Below are 16,560 nucleotides of genomic sequence, written 5' to 3'. Positions count from 1 at the left end.
TTTCTTAATCATTGAATATGTCCCAGGCACAAGAGAAGGGCTGGTCCTAGAAAGAGAAGGTGAAAACACCCCCTATCCTAACAGAACTTACATTTTAATGGGGGACACAGCTTGCGCCTGTGTTAACAAGCATAAAGTAGATCGAAGGCATAATAATTGGGTTTGGCCCTGGGTGCTTAATTCAGGTCAGCGTGCGCTTCATGATTTGGACATTGTAATCATGGGTTGCCTTGAATAATCAGCCATTCGTAATTATTATGAGACGGTCAGTTTTGCATTTTATCACTGACAAATTAATTTTTTTCTGTCTGCCACAACAAGTTCAGAACAGCTTAATCCCCCAAATGACCTAATGGGTGTCAGAGTTTCACATCCTTGCCTAATTTTCATATTTTTATTCTTCCCCACCCCCCATCTTTATTTATTTAAATGAACCTCTTTAGAGTCTCCATTGAAGGAGGGCTAATGATAACTGTGGGATTTGTCTGTGAATGTAACTGCATGGTCACCAGAGGAGCCTTGAGTGTCCATCTGGCCCGAGGCCCTGGGGTTTGATTTGAGGATTAGGGCTTATTTTGGTGGGCAGGGACAGAGCTTTCGAAAGCGACGGAGCAGCTCTAATCTGTCAGGGGCACAATATCGACCCTTGGCCCTGGCTTTTGTTGGAACTCCATCCGAAGTGGAGGATGGAAAAATGTCAGCCCAGACTAGCGTTTGCTCCGAGGACGATTCTGCTAAGTATGAGCTCAGAAAACTCTCAAGTCGGATTGGGCAGAAAGACTTGGATATTTAACTGCTTCTCCTTTATTCTAGTAACCCAACCGGCTTCCATGGGTGCCTACCGTTCAAGCAGTCTTCTTGAATTCATGATGAGATAACCCATTCAGGAGAGCGTCATTCAATTTGTCAGCCATAAAAGCTGACAAAAGAAATTTACATTCTCTGCCAGTGGCAAATAGTGGAAGCCTCCAATTTACAAACCGGGTGTGTACCCAAAGTTTATTTGTATATTGGATGTCTCCAACTCCGACTTCATTTCTCTGTGAATTAGTGTTTACACTTACGAGCAGATTCCTAGGCTAGCCCAAAGGAGTCTATTTACTTTCTATCATGATCATGATACTGATGATGATGGTGATAATTGGACAGACATCAACTGATTTAAAATTTGCCTTGACAAAGAACAGATAATGAGGATGATAAATAGAACCATGAATTTCTACTTTTGTTATACCAATGTAGATATATATGTATGTATATATACCTATAGGTACCCCTATGTATACATTCACATATATATGTATATTTTACATTTAACAACTTATTTATATTCCCCATGACATCACAAAAACGTAACATGGGGGGAATTAAAAGAATGCTGTTGTGCTATTAATAAATGACCCAAAGGAAATGACCAAGGAAAAATTTTAAGTAAAACTGAATAACATCTATAATTATGTAGGCCTGCGTCATTATATACATACAGGATCTCTTAGCTGCTGGTGCTTTGGATCACTAAAATTTCAGGTTTTACCAGGAAAGATTCAAAGGCTGAGAATCTTTGGAACATACTTCACTTATTCGGGAGCTTTGGGGCTAGAGATGGGGGGGGGAAGCTTGATTATTTTCTCTTATCTCTTATTTTATCTCTGGCCCATTTGCTTTTGCAAAGACCATCTTCCTTGGCCGGAACGTCATCCCCCTGAAATCCATCTCATAGCATCTTTAGCATTCTTCAAAGCTCAGCCCACGGCTCCTTCCGACAAGAGCCCTACCCCAATCCCTTCTGTCATCCCAAATCCCAATATTCTCCATCACAAATGGCCTGATTTTTACTCGGCATGAATTTTGTATTCAATTTCCTATATACCTGTTCCTTTCCCCAAATACCATAGTTTCCAAAGGGAAGGGCCCATTGTTTTTGTCTTCATATTCCAAGTATTCAGCACAGTAACTGACATGGGCACACAGCAACTGACGTGGATGCACAGTAAATGACGTGGGCACACTGTAACTGACATGGGCACACTGTAACTGACATGGACACACAGTAACTGACGTGGGCACACAGTAACTGACATGGGCACACAGCAGTCTCATTTGATTTGTTGAGTGATTAATTATCCAGAAGAAGCAAAAAATTTATATATTGTATAATTAGCTATTTGTGAGCTTGGACTTGGGCGCTTTGGTCATTTGTAACATGGAGTTCTTATCCTCTTGCGAGAGCTGCCATTTTGGAATGGTACAGGTTGTTCTTAAAAATGAGCAGAGAACAGACAGAGCCTCGAGCCAGACAAGGAAGTTCTGAGAACTGAGCCCTGATTTCTGCCAGATTGAATGTGGACTGTGCACTCCTCCATATTAATGGACGTCTTACATTTTCTTGATAAGAAAGAGATTATATTAGAATAAATGCTCATCAGAATCACTTAAATGATTGCATTAAGCCTGTCATCACATATAGAGGATAATTGGCTCCAAATTTTGCATGCATTTCAAGAAATGATAAAGTGGTTTAGCTTCAGAATAGGCTCAAATTTGTCGCTGGGGCTAGTTGGATTTTTTTTTTAATTCCTACTCTTATAAATTGACATCATGCTTTAGAGGACTAAGTGTAAAATAAAATGAGAGAGCCCTGAATTTAAAATGCCACTTGCAAATTTAACAGAAGAATACATTTGAAAAGGATGATTTTCCTGATAACCCTTCAGTTAAACCGAGATCCTAAAAAGAAAAAAAAAGAGAATTTTTAATGATCATATTCAAATTATTGTTCTTTTGCATATAATCGACTGAAGCATTTATCATGAATATGTGATGTGACATGAATATCTTATATACATTTTAACTGATATAGTTAATACCATAGCATTGTATTATTAATAATAATAACCCGTGATCTCTTGATGACCTTTTGTCTGCAATTAGGTGTTAACAATGTAAATCTGAGTAAGAAAATACAAAGATGAGCTGGGGAGAGGGAAAAGAACACTCCCTAACAACTAGAAGGAAGGTGGATAATAACAACTAACGTGTGTGTGTGTGTGTGTGTGTATCACCCTACAGTTTGCAAAATCACTTTACAAAAATTATTTCATTTGGCCATTACATCAATGATGGGAAGTTATTATTACCCCCATTTAACAGATGAGGAAACCGAGGCAGATGGAAGAGGTGTGATTTGCCCAGTGTCTCCCAACCAGCAAACATCTGAGGCTGGATTTAAACTTGGGTTTCCTTGATGCTAAACTGATCACGCTAAGACAATTCAAACATAATTCTAACTAGATTTTAAATGTACTGAAAGGTGACTAAAAATCCTTGAAAAACTTGTATTCAATCAATAGTCTTCTCTCTGTGGAAGGTCTCCTAGTTCATTTTCCTTCTTTCTTTCAGGGCATGCTGTTAAAGCGAAGCGGCAAATCGTTGAATAAAGAGTGGAAGAAGAAATATGTCACCCTGTGTGACAACGGTGTCCTGACCTATCACCCAAGTTTACACGTGAGTGTCAGAACCCTGCTTTTAGGGCCTAGCTGGTATCAGACCTTGGGAGCATTGATGTCAGTCACAGGAAAAGTCCTGTCTGTCTGTCCATCTTGCCACTGTGCCATCCTGGGTGCCGGGGGCCATTCTCCTCCCGATTCCATAATTTGGAGGTAACTGATCTGTAGAAAACAAAACTTCCCACTTCAGAAGATCTGTATTTCTTAAGTTTCTACTTTGAAAAAAGGAATCGCTATTGCTGGTCCATTTTTATATAAGGAAGGAAGGAGAAAAGGAAAAAAGGAAGGAAGGAGGGAAAGTGGGAAGAAGGAAGGAGAGAGGGAGGAAGGAAGGAAGGAAAAGGAAAGGAGGAAGGGAAAGATAGAATGAGAAGTGAGGGAGAAAAGGAAGAATGGAAGCCACTGAGGGAGGAAAGCACAGTAGCAAGTTACCCCTGGCTTCCATCCCCACCAACCCCCTTCCCAAACTGTTCTTTCCACTTCCACAAGCTCCTCACCAAAGCCCAGAATCTTCTCTCAGAGCTTAGCTTTCTGGATCCTGCCACAGCAGCTGATTCTCTGACTTCCTTTTGTCCCTCAGCGCTCCCTGTCCCTTCCTGGCTTCCAGACCTCCACTTTCTCATCTTTTTTCCTCTTACTTCTTCGACTTCTCCTCCATCTTTTAAAGCGTCACCCAACTGGACAGATCCATTGGAGGATTTGAATCTTCCACTTTCCAGTGTCTGATATGGGCACCCCCCAAAAACTTTGCCCTTGCTTTCTTTTCTGTCTTATCCACGCCCCAAGTTTTGGTTATTACTTCTACTCCAGGCTCCCTCTTTCTGCTTAGAGTTGATCCCTGATTTCCATCTTCCTGCTAATAACAGTATAACCGAACCACAGATGTGGAACAGTTATTACTGGGAAGAGAAGACAGGCTTGCTTTTATTCCCGTGAAGAGCAAACTAGACCCGATGGTTGCATGTTATAGGGAGACACATAAGCTGAAAAGAATGATGAGCTCCCCAGTCAACAGCTATTTGACAGTGGAACTTCCTGGAAGGTAGTGAGTTGCCCGTTGCTAGAGAGGACCACAGTGCTGTGAAGGAATTCCTATATCGAGTAGACAGCTGATCTATGGGGGTTGTGGCAGTTTTTAAGATATGTTCTACAATAAAACCCAAACTTAATTAAGTATAGTAGTCTCAAAATGAAAGAAAAAGATGAATTTAAATAAATAGCAACTTTTCTCAATTCAAGATTCTCTCAGAGCAGGGAAAGGTTTTTGATCTTTGAATCAACATCAATTGAGTTTCAAAAGAAAAGACGGTTTTGGGTTGTAAGTACTAGTACATTTGGGTCAGAGGCTAAACTAAAACAGCAGAATTGATTTTGTTACTTAAATGTTCAGTTTGTGGTTGGTCAATTTTTATTCTCATTTATCTCTCTAATCATTTAGCTTCCTCTAAACTTTATCTAAGTCATCCATCCCTCCATCCATCTCTCTCTCCCTTCATCCATCCCTCCATCCCTTTCTCCCTCCATCCATCCATCTTTCTCTCCCTCCCTACATCCATTCCTCTATCCTTCCATCCATTCATTCATCCATCTATCTGTTCCTCCATCCCTCTCTCCCTTCATCCATCCCTCTGTCCCTACTTCTTTCTGCCTACCTTCTTTTGCAAGGGTCCCCCTTGGGGGGGGGGGTCACAGCCCAGGTGGACCTAGTTATAACAGCTCATTCTAAAAATATTTCGCTTTCCCTTCCTCTCATTTAAATGCGTGCCTTGGGGACCCCTGGGATAGAAAAATGGAGGGGATAATGAGAAAGCCCTCGGACCTCAGGGCGTCACAGTTCACTGTTGCTGCCTATCCATCTTGCCCGTCTGGAGAGCCGCCGCCGAGAGCGTGGCTGGGATAGAAGCTGACTGGGCTCCAAAGGGGCTCTGGTGAACCCCACAGCTGCCCAATGGTCCAACTGTGCTCCAAGGGGACAGCAGCTGCCTCCTGCTGTGTGTTCCAAGAAGTCAGGGGTGGGGGCTCAGCCATTGCAGGTGATTGAGGGGTGGTAGCCGAGCTCTGGAACCACCCTCCTCTCAAGGCCTGGACCCCAAATCTAGTCCAAATTCCACTTCGTGACACTGAATCTATTGTCTGATGCCATGGCTGCCCCTTCCCCTTCCTTCCCAGGGAACCTTGGGCTCCGACTGAGAAGCATCCTTTTGGTGGGTCCAGGAGGGAAAAACCACTGGGAAAATTTCTAGTTCTTCTGGCCTAAAGTCTTCTTCTAGGCCTGAGGTCTCAAAGGAACCCATAATCATGTCTGTTTTCCCTACACTCTCTGATACCTCAAGAAACACACACACACACACACACACACACACACACACACACACACACAACATGGTGCTACAGGATACAGAGAATTAGTCTAAAATCAGGAAGCCCCAGGCTGCCTTTGACACAACCACTGAGATCTTGGGCGAGGGACTTCCCCTCTCTGGGACTTAAGGATTTGCCCAGATGGGCTCTAGCCCATGGCAGACGTGGATCTTTGGGGTCTGTGACCACCCTTTGTGTACCCGGGTATCTCACGTCGCCGCCTCCTTTAGAGCAGGAGCTCCCAAGGACAAGGACAGTTTTTGTCTTTCTTTATAGCTCTCGCTCTTGGCAGGATGCCCCTAGCCCAGGGTAGGTGTCTGATGGATACCTGTTAGGAGACGAATTAATAAAGACTGAATGAAGCTTACTAAGGGTGACCGTCACCCAGAACCTAACTTGTTCTGCCTTTCCTAGAAGGAAATGACACTTTTGTTCCCTTCAACAGAAAGTTGGGGTGCAGGATTTCTTCAGTCTGTTTAGTTCCACTCACCAGTGAGCCCTGAATGCCCGGGGTAGGGCAAGCATTGCACCAGGGCTGGGGGGCCAAAGACAAAAGCCTTTAAGCGCTTAGAGCTTCTCTGGAGGAGGACCCCATGGGCAGCATTTAGTGCTTCCATGAAGATATGCAGGATCCTGATCTATAATTACAAGTCCAAGGATCCCCCCAAACACTGTAGGGATAGTGATCAACTCCACCCTCCCAAGAGATGAGGAAACCTGCCTCCCTTCCTTTACCACCCAGGTGGGGGGCAATGGATGCGAGAATCATGGGGAGCAGGTGCTGCTGTTCAGTACATCCTGAGCTGGTTGTTTGCATGGATACCTGAGGCTCCCTGGAGAAAAGGGCTGTGAGGAGGGGGAGATGTTTGGCAAGGAAAGTGGCAAAATCAACTAAAAAAATATTAGGATATGAACTAACCAACTTAGAATAATTTCTCTCTCTTGCCTCTGATAAACTGACAAAAGTCTTGGAAATCTCTCAGGATGTATTTGGAGACTTGAAGAATTATTTGTTATTTTAAAGAGAAGCTTCTTGAAATGTCAGATTTGGGGTTTTCTTTTGTCTTTTCCAATTTTATGTTGCTTTGTTGGGCTCCACGCTCTGGAGTTCATAGTTTAAATGTTCCTAGCCAGGAAGCTCTTTGATGTAGATCAGCAGTAGTTCTGTAGCTTATGTCCTTGGAGCGGTCCTCGGCCCACCGAGAGGTCCCCCGGCCCCCGTGTCTTGGAGATGGGACTTTGAATCCAGGTCTCCCTAAGACCGAGCCCCCCTTGCTCTCCGCAGGTGCTATTTCTCATTCAGAAATCTTTTAAGTCATCTTAGCTCATGGCCACTTGGCCAGACTCCCGTTCCCTAGAACAGTCCTGTCATCTTGAATTTAAGTAAATTTCATTTTCTTAGCCAGCCAAAAATTGACTTCATGCCTCTTTGGTCCCCGTCTGTCCTGAGGTTGCCTTTCCCTAATGCAGGACCAGGGAGAGCTCCGAGCGAGGCTGGAAGCCTTTGCTGTGCTCCCTCCTCCTGCAGTCTCCCCCTGCTCATCCCTGGGGAGAAGGGCTTCCATAACCCCACGGTCTCCGGGTCCTCCATGAGCCTCATGGCTCTACGGCTGCCCAGAATCCTGGGCTCTGGGGCAAGCAGCTGGGCTTGCCTTTTAAAAACAGAGGGAAAGGAGGACCCAGGGAAAGAGACCCCAACTCAGCAATCACAAATGCGGCTCAGTGTGCGGTGGTGGATCAGGGTGTTTGACTGGGAGTCGTAAGAAATTCGGGTTTAGCCCCAAGCCTCTGCTAGCTCTTACCCGCACCCCTCTCAGCCTCAGTTTCCTCATCTGTCAGAAATGCATTACCCTCTTCCCGGGATTACTCATACAGACTGAAGGGGCCTGAGAGGAAAAACTATAGGTCACACTGGTGTTCAGAGCTCAGCCCTGCCACCTAACCTTGTGTGACCTTGGGCCGTGGTTCCTGGTCAGTAAAACAGGCAGAACTGGGATTCTTTTCATGACCCTCTAGATTTGGCCTTGGATTTTTTTTAACTTTTCATTAGCCTGTCACTAAAATTCAGCATTTCTTCCAATTTTGAATTAAAACAATGACATTCTGGGGGGCCTGAGAACCAGGATTCGCACCCAGGTTTGTTCCTCAGCCCATTTCCCACCGTGCCGTGCGTTGTCTTCCTTAGAGTTCCTCAGAGCTGACTCCGCAACATTGACCAGCCCCACCTTTGCTCATCTTGGCCAAGGGGCTGAGTCCGAGGTGAAACCCAATAAGCTTTGAGGTGCATTTCTTGAATTATTCACCTTTTGGCAAACTCTCCCAACTCTGGGCATTTCCCCAACACTCTCGTCCTCCTCTTCCTCCTCTGACTTTGCTCAGGACCCCGCCAAAATCTGCCCGCCCTTGACCCCCCAATTTGATTTCTTCTTTCTGTGGAACATCCCCAGTCTGTCCCATCTCTCCCAATAGACCAAGAGTCCAGTTAGAGCAGGGACTGACTTTTGCCTCCTTTGGAATATCCCCAGGGGTGAGCAGAGTGACTGGTATAGTCGGTGCTTAATAAATGATTCTTGACTTGATTTGATTAGCATTCATCCCTGGGGAAGAGAGTTTGGTTCTTGGTTGTGTCCTGCTATTACTCCAATGGGGTGAAGGAAACCCTGGTTCTTCCAAATAAGGCCCATCCATCAAGCTGTGGAAGTTCCAGATATGGACCTGAGGTCCTCCCTAGCCTTTGGGCGATCCTTTTTGCTCATCTATAAAATGGGAATAATAAAAGCTCCCGTGCACTGGGGCCATTCAGACCTTGTAGCTCTATCAGAGCGTTGGCCCTTGCCAGTATCAGTATCCATAGTTCTAGAGATGCCAGGATCTGTGGCTGTGGAGGGGCTGCCCACAGGAAGAGTCATGGAGGGAACCTTCGGTTTGGGGTTCCTGGCAAGCTGGGATCAGTCCAGAAGTGCAGGAGGCGTGTGGTCTGGGCCCTGGGCCAGGAGGTTTTAGGCAAGCCTCGTAGTGGACACAGGGCCTGGGATAGAAGGGACCCGTGTGGAGGGGTGATTAGCCCAACCTGCTCGGGCACACAGGGCCAAACGGACCTGCCGGGGAAAGCTGCTGATTTCCCCTAGGTACGAAGAAAACGAGCTCAGGCTGAGAGAGGACGGCCCAGGGGCTGCCTTACAAGGGATTCCTCTTTGAGCAGTTTGAGGTAAGGGTTGGATCAGGTGCCTCCCACTCCAAGCTCTGGGTATTCTTAGTGTTAGGGCTCCCGTACGGGGGACACCTTATGGAAAAGTGAGCTCAGTATCCTGAGCTGGGCACCCTAGGACAAGCCTGACCATGGCCGTCAACACTATTGCCCATGATTGACCATTCCTAATTTTTTCTTTTAAAAAACAATTATTTATTTTATTCTAAACTTAAGAAATAAAAAAATAAACTTATTTCCATAATGAAGTAGGATGGGAAAAAAAGAATGATGGTCCATGGAACTACAAATCTGTTATGTACAAGTTGCCATTCCTTTTAAATATATAACAAAGTGATAAGACCATTCCCAATATCAAAGCAGGGATGAGGGAAAGGGGATGAGTGCAAGGTTTTCTCCTTCCATTTCGATATCCATGGAGCACTTCTAATGGGTGGGTCTCCAGGGTGGGTCCTGGGACACAAACCAGACGGGCTGTGCCCTCCATTAGCCTGCTCCCTACCGCCATGGGGACACAGTGAGTCAATACAACATCCATACCCAGGGGTTCAAATTAATTTCTGAATGGAAAAAGCCTTCGTGAGTCTGAGGACTGGGAGAGGCTCCGTGTGTAGGATCACAGTGCACCGGGCTTGGGAGACGGGAAATAGGCCATCACTGGCCCAGGCAGAAGGTCCCCGAAGCTGGGGGAGACTCGTTCGTTCCTTCATTTCTTCAAGCAACATCTGTTAGAGATTTTAGTCTGTGAGCGTACAAAGTGAGGAAGCAGTTCCTGTTCTCAAGTAACTTATGTTCTGCTGCGGGGGGTGTAGGGTGAGGGGGAGAAGGGAGGTTCCACTGGCCTAGATACTTAGCACGGACTCGGATTGATTCGGGAAGCACAAAGAATGATTTAGCCAGCGTCCCTTCCTTGCCACAAACCATAAAATGTCAGAAACCCGAATGGATGAGCGTATTTTAAAAAATATCTCCAACTGTTTGTGCGAGCGATTGTCGAAAATCTGTGCTGGAACCACAATTTTGAGAGAGACACAGAGATATACATTATATATATATATATATATATATATATATAGAGAGAGAGAGAGAGAGAGAGAGAGAGAGAGAGAGAGAGAGAGAGAAACAGAGAGAGAGAGAAGGTGTTTTTGAAAGGAGAGCAAAAGCATTTTTATTAAATCAAAGCCCTATTTATGCTTAAGTGATTTCTTGTTTATTATCTGCAGCCTTTAGCCTTTCAGAAATTGGACTTTATAAATGAACTAAAGGCTCACCCAACATTTTATGTGCTGTCATGATGTTTATAAAACCTAGTGAGTCTCCCTGGGGTGAGACCGGGACAAAATGGCATCTCGGAATTTTTCCCTGAAAATGTGTGAATGTGAAGCACACCAAAAATAATAAATAGTCTAATTGCCTGAGAATTGCTTTTCTGAGCAGGGGGAAAAATGGAAACTCCTCCCCCTTCCCTCAGTTCCTAACATCCATTAAATTTATTAGCATCTTAGCCCAAGCGCAGCCTGTGCCGGGGCCAGAATCTGTGGGCTTATGGCGGTGGCTCAGGGTCTCTCCCCGTTGGGCGGTGGGATGGCATTCTTGCTGTTGTTGGAAGGGCTCTGGGCATCGTGGGCAGGTCGGACCCTGGAGGCGCCCCTTCCTCATGCTGCTACTCGAGGTTATGGGTTTGGGGTTTGGGGCCCCTGAGGCAGCAAGCGGGAGGGGAGGACCCCGTTTTGGGGGAGGCAGGAAGTCCGGCCTCCGAAGGAAGGAAGGGCCTTCTCCCTCTGATGGAGACCTTCACGATTGTATTTTATAAATATTTTCTTCTCGGGCTTGGAGCACGATGGTCGCTGGCTCCTTGCTGAGGAGGCCTTTGGTGCGAGGGGAGCGGTGGCGGCGGAGCCGGGGAGGGAGGGGAATCGTCAGGTGCGCCCGTGGCCCCGAACGGGAGCCAATCAAGGTGCGATTTATGTTCATTAAGGGCTTGTCAAAACTGAAAAATCTTGTAATCAACAGCAATCTCCGCAAGGCCCCCTCGATGGCTGGGAGTGTCGCCTCCTCGGTGTCGGCTCTGCCTGGGACAACTCTAGGCTAGAAAGCCGCTGATGATTACATTAGGCTAAGCTGCGAAGTAAATGAACCGTGTCTTATTTCGGCGCAACTAGCTCAGTGTAGTCCTGCCCCGCAGGGTACTTTATAGCATTTTATGGTTTTAAAATTAGTGTAGCTTCCCATTTGCTGCAGGGTGCTACATGTTATGCCTTTGAACTCAATAAGCAAAGGGAAGGGGGCCTTTTGTCCCCCCCCCTTTATTTTTTTTCTCTGCAGTTTAGCAATTTTGTTTTGCATCTTTTCCAGACGACGTTTTGCAATAAAAATGTCTGACTGCCGCAGACATGCACAAAAGTAACAACGGCGGCCTCCGCAGAGGCACGGAGCCCGGGTGGGGTGGGGGCCCACGGTCCCTCCCCCAAACTTTCGTCAGCCTCCGTGCTGAACGATGGCTTCGCAGGTTAGCCGGGCGGGGGTGGCCCCTTGGATTCGGTATCTCAGCAAGAAACATGGCTGGGAACAGTCTTCCCAGCATCCTTCTCTTCAGATAGGAAATAAGCGAACGGTCATAGTGGGAAGCATAGCATAAAGTCAGGAAAAGTTGGATATGTAATTTTGCATTTAACTTGAGAACCGGCTAATTCAGTAGAGTGATGACTTCCAAATATCTCCCTCAGTCAGAAGACTGAGAAATGGTGATCAATGAATAGCCTTGGAGATGGATGAATGTGGGGGACCATGGATCATTGGGTTATGCGGATTGCGATCCCAGAGGGCCCCAGAAGGCCCCTTTCAGTCCAAGCCTCTCGTTTGGCACATGAGAAAGCCAAGGCCCTGAGCAGTTAAATAATTGGCTTGAAGACACAAAGATGGGAAGTCGGGATTCAGAGCTGGGTGCAATAGCTGATGGGGGGAGGGCAGCAATGGGGCAGCCTTTAGCCTTCAGGGCTCTCCCTCATAATGAGCTCGCCGCTGAAAAAGAGAAGCCCCGACATTGTATCAGGAATCCAGACCCGGGCTCCTATTTGAGGGCAGTGGCACGTAGCAGTCCCGCCTCCCACTTGGAGGCTCTTTCTCACTTTTGGGGATCCTCAGCTTCCCTCAAGATTCAGCTCGAGAGCTGCTTTTTCCATCCTTCCCCATCCCTCAGCTCTTGGGCTCCCAGGCACATCCCTTTTATATTCCCTGTACCTGGCACGGTATCCGACCCCTGGGTGTTTAGCAGATAAGCTTGTCACTCGGCCGTTCCTCCAAAGACACGACCAAAGATTTTACACCAAGATACACCATCTTTTTCTCCATGTCCTAAATAACCAAGAGTCATTCTGTCACACTGAAAACTGGTTTTAAAAAGAGAAGGAAGAAAAGGAGGAGAACTAAAAAGAGGAAGGGAGAGAGAATGAGGAAACGGGAAGGAAGAGACGGTGGTGGAGGAGGAGAAGGACAACAGCAAGAACCACAGAAAGAACTCTTTCTTCTAGCTCTTGGGCCCATGGGCAGTCAGCAGGAAAATCCACCTGGTGCAAACATGTCTGAATCCCAACTGAAAGTCTTCTTGGACTCAAGTCCCTCTGACCAAATAAATCCCAGGGCATCCAAAATCACTTTGCTGGCCCCTTGGAGGTCACGGTGATGAGGTTTCCAGGAGCAGCGGGAGCATCCCGGGCGGCCTGGGCGGCGTAGTTCACGCTCCGCAAAGAACGTTGTCAGAGCTGCCGCTGAATGCCGGGGCCATGGCAGTGCTCATTTGGTCCTTTTCCATGTAGACTAAGGTTGGCCAACCATCCTTGGGATCCGGTCTTGTACGCTAGGATTACAAATGACTCCACCTCCCTTCTGGGAAGATTCAGTTTAATTCAGGGTTGGCAGTGGACAAAGTCAGAAAGGCACGTTCACAAGTCCCAGCGCCATTTTCCGGCTTTGGGATAGGTCGTGGACAGTAGCCAGCCTCTGGGCTATGTGTTTGCCATGGCCCTGGATCCAGAGATGTGGCCCGAGTGTCACCTGAGCTGCTCATCCCTGTGAGCTTGGGCAAGTCTTTTTCCTTATGAGACCCTAGTTCCTTGTCCTTAAAATAGAATTTATACTTGAGCTCCTCTGGTTGATATAATGATAAAATGAGGTAAATTGTGCAAAGTGCTCTATAACCTCGGGAGCTATTGATAAATTGGAGGTTTTATTACTCTGGCTACTTCAGTGTTCTCTTTTATTGTTATTGAACATTGAATTTAATGATATATCATTGCCATACTATCAGAAGTCTCCCCTTTAATTCACTGAAACCTCTGGCCTCTCCTTAGAAAACACTTTTTTTCTTTAAAAAAAAAACCCAACAGGGACAGCTAGGGAGTGCAGCAGATAGAGCCCCAGACCTAAAGTTAGGAGGACCTGAGTTCAAATCTGGCCTCAGACACTTAATTACTTCTTAGCTGTGTGACCCTGGGCAAGTCACTTAACCCCAATTGCCTCAACAAAAAACAAAACAAAACAAAACAGATACGATTTAGCTATCAGTTGTAGATGATTTAACATGTTTTTTTTTTCCCAGGATCCTAGCCCATAGACCAGGGCTGCTTAATCTTTAGGTAGGGGTGGGGCAGGGAGTATCATGGCCTCCTCTGTCAATTTTGGGAAGCCTCTGGTCCTCTTCTCAGAGTGATAGTTTTAAATAATTGGAGGAAATGCTCAGTTTTAATTAGGGTTTAGTGGAAAGTAAAGATAGGAGATTTTTACTTTTCCCCTTCATGTTCATGAACACATTGAAAGAGCAGAGTTAGGGAGCGGTGTCCATGGATGCCCAGGGCTAGGAGGGCAAGGCCTCCCACAGTCAGTAGGCCTGAAGACTAGCCTTGACCCCTCGCCTTCGGCGTCCACCTCTGGGCCTTTTCCGGTGCCTCCTGTTTCTCACCACAACTGTGTCCCACCCTTAGCCATGTCTGACCCCTCCATGGCTGTGATGTGGAGGCCGCTGTACATTCCCTGGATGGGCCAGGGCCGCCATTTGCATTTTAAGTGGTTTTAACAGAGAATAATGTAATTAATGTAATCTCTTTCATTAATCTCATTCTGGAGCTGCCTTCTCTTATGACCGAGGCCCTTTGGAGAAGAGTGGAAATTATCTTCTAAAGGTTGTGGCATTTGAAAGGACTCAAGCGGAGGATTCTCTAAAAGTTTCCCTTGCTTTGGTGATTTGATGGCAGTGTGGGCAGGCCCTTCCAGCCAGCCAGTGCACATGCGGTCAGGCCGCATCCTGCTCACTTGGCTTTGCATGCACATCCCTGGTATCAGTGGGGGAAAGCTTGCCGTGTAAGTGTGGCAGGACCCAAAGCCTTTCCCTGTAATGTCCTAATCTGGGGGCCGATCTGGACCCCCCCCAGCCGGGTGACCCCCAACTTACCTTCTGTGGGAACTTCATTTCCCCCTCCCTAAATGCTCATGAGAATCAAATGAGATAATGTTTGTAAAGCTCTCGGTACGGTTCCTGGCCCACAGTAGGGTCTATGTAAACGTGGACTGTTACCATTATTAGCTTCCTATTCAGGTTGGACAAGAAGGAAAAGTTTGCCAAAGGTCAGAACCAAAGAGCACGACTGAGGGAGGAACCCACTTGGCCACTGGAGCTAGCGGATAAGTCGGTGGCCAGCCTGTCCACGGGGGCCGACCGTTGGGGATTGTTTTCTCGCTTTCTTTAATGGGGGGAAAGTGGCCCCTTCCATGGAAACCAGATTTTTCATTTCTCCAAGTTTCCAGATAATGGTTCTCGATCATTCCAAACCCTGTGGGTCATATTTTTCCTACTGAATCCAAATGGCCTTTGTCCAGATCAGCTCGAGGATCCTAAACTTAATATCTATCTATCTGTCTATGTGTGTGTATATGATGTTAAACTTATGAGCAATATTATTAAGTAAAGGATCGGGCTAGATTTTTTGTTATTAAGCAGGAAATTCTATTAAACCTACTGAAGGCCTTTCAAATAGCATAAAGGTAAGGATTTTTTCTGTTGAAAAATTCAAAGGAGGGAAAGGGCAGGAGAGAATCTGCTGCCAATTTTAGGAATTTTAGGGATCCTGAGTAATATTTATCCTAAATATATTAGGATCCATATATGGCACACCAAGCTCCCTCTGAGCTATGACCGGCAGGAGGCCCTCTGTGAATGACCGCTTCACTTTCCTCGGTAGATGCTGGCTAGGACCTTCTCTGTGAGCGAGTGGGCTCCTTCCAGAAGGGTCCAGGCTGCGTTGGGGGGGGGACGCTCACGGTTTTGCCAGGAGCCTCAGAGTCCAACACATGGTGGCCTTGGGGAAGGGAAGAGGAGCAGCCACCAGGGTTATAAATCGCCTCCCGTGTTTGAGCCTGGGCTCGATTCTGGCCCACTCCTCCGAGGCGATGTCAGGCACGTGACGTCAGGTCCTAGCTGGTGGCTGCCGGCCTTGGAGACCGGAGGAGCACAACTGTTCCCCACGTGGCCCAGGCCTTCTCTCTGTGGAAATCTGGGAAGGGGCTCCCTGCGCTGATGAGTGAGTGGGTTTGACCCCCCCCCCTCGAGACGGAACCGTTCACAGAGAACGGCGGCTGCTGATTCGCTGGCCTGAGGCCCCTGGCCTCACGGGGGGCGTTTGCCCTTCCCACCATACAGGCCGGTGATTTAGGGACAGGCCCATTTGTCGGCGGCCGGTGACATCTCTCCCCGCGCCCTCCGGCCGCCGTCTGTGCCGGACCCCAGGAGGCGCGTTGGGCGGCCCCTGTTCCGCTGGCGGCTCTCGGAGCCGGGAAGGCTTCTCGCGGGGATCCGCTGGGTTCGTGGAGGCCCTAATGGCTCGTCTCCCACAGAAGGTGGTCGCCCCGGGAAGCGGTGCTGCCGTCAGCAAGCTGCGGAGCCGTGGGTCTCTGCCATGACTCCAATTGCTAGCAGGTTTCTCTCATCGCACCTCATTTGCATCTGGGACATCAATTAGCATGTTTGTTGAGGCTAATTGAATGAAACTCAATCATAGCTCTTAATTGCTTGACTATGTGAAAAGAAATCACATTAATGCAGCTAATTAAGTGTACGGCAATAGATGCAACATAATTAGGAGCGAAATGCAGAAAACAAGAGATGGTGGAGGTGTGAGCGCGGGGTGCAGGGGACTGCGAGGCTGCTGTTTACCTCGTTAACAACGCACCTCGGTGGGGATCCCCGGGCCCCAGCACCTGTTTTCACCAAACAACCCCCCAAATCCCAGATGAGGAGCTGGACGAGCCGAGCAGGAAGTGCAGATGGGCGGTCGGTGGCGGCTGTTCCAAGCTGTCGAGGGGCCGGAGACGGCGCTTCTGGGGTGGCCGCTGTCGAGTGGGCTCCGGGGACTTGTTAAGAGCTGTTTAAAAGTCCTTGGCTGTGAATTACCCTCACGCCTTGTTAGATGCCTCTTTCCCCCCTTTTTCCTGCCA

At 47.3% G+C, this 16,560-nt stretch overlaps 1 protein-coding gene across 10 annotated transcripts in view; it reads left to right on the top strand.

Annotated features, from left to right (window-relative positions):
• AGAP1 (ArfGAP with GTPase domain, ankyrin repeat and PH domain 1) overlaps positions 1 to 16,560 on the top strand; it is a 615,139-nt gene that overhangs the window by 413,047 nt on the left and 185,532 nt on the right. For all 10 annotated transcript variants that reach the window (XM_031968800.1, XM_031968799.1, XM_031968801.1 and 7 more), the window contains one exon: positions 3,400 to 3,504. In XM_031968800.1, the coding sequence (XP_031824660.1) occupies positions 3,400 to 3,504 (105 nt within the window). The remainder of the gene's footprint in view (positions 1 to 3,399; positions 3,505 to 16,560) is intronic.

The sequence above is a fragment of the Sarcophilus harrisii genome, chromosome 4, assembly GCF_902635505.1.
Source record: "Sarcophilus harrisii chromosome 4, mSarHar1.11, whole genome shotgun sequence".
In the NCBI taxonomy this organism is placed as follows: domain Eukaryota; kingdom Metazoa; phylum Chordata; class Mammalia; order Dasyuromorphia; family Dasyuridae; genus Sarcophilus; species Sarcophilus harrisii.
This window is presented reverse-complemented; position numbering and strand designations above follow the sequence as displayed.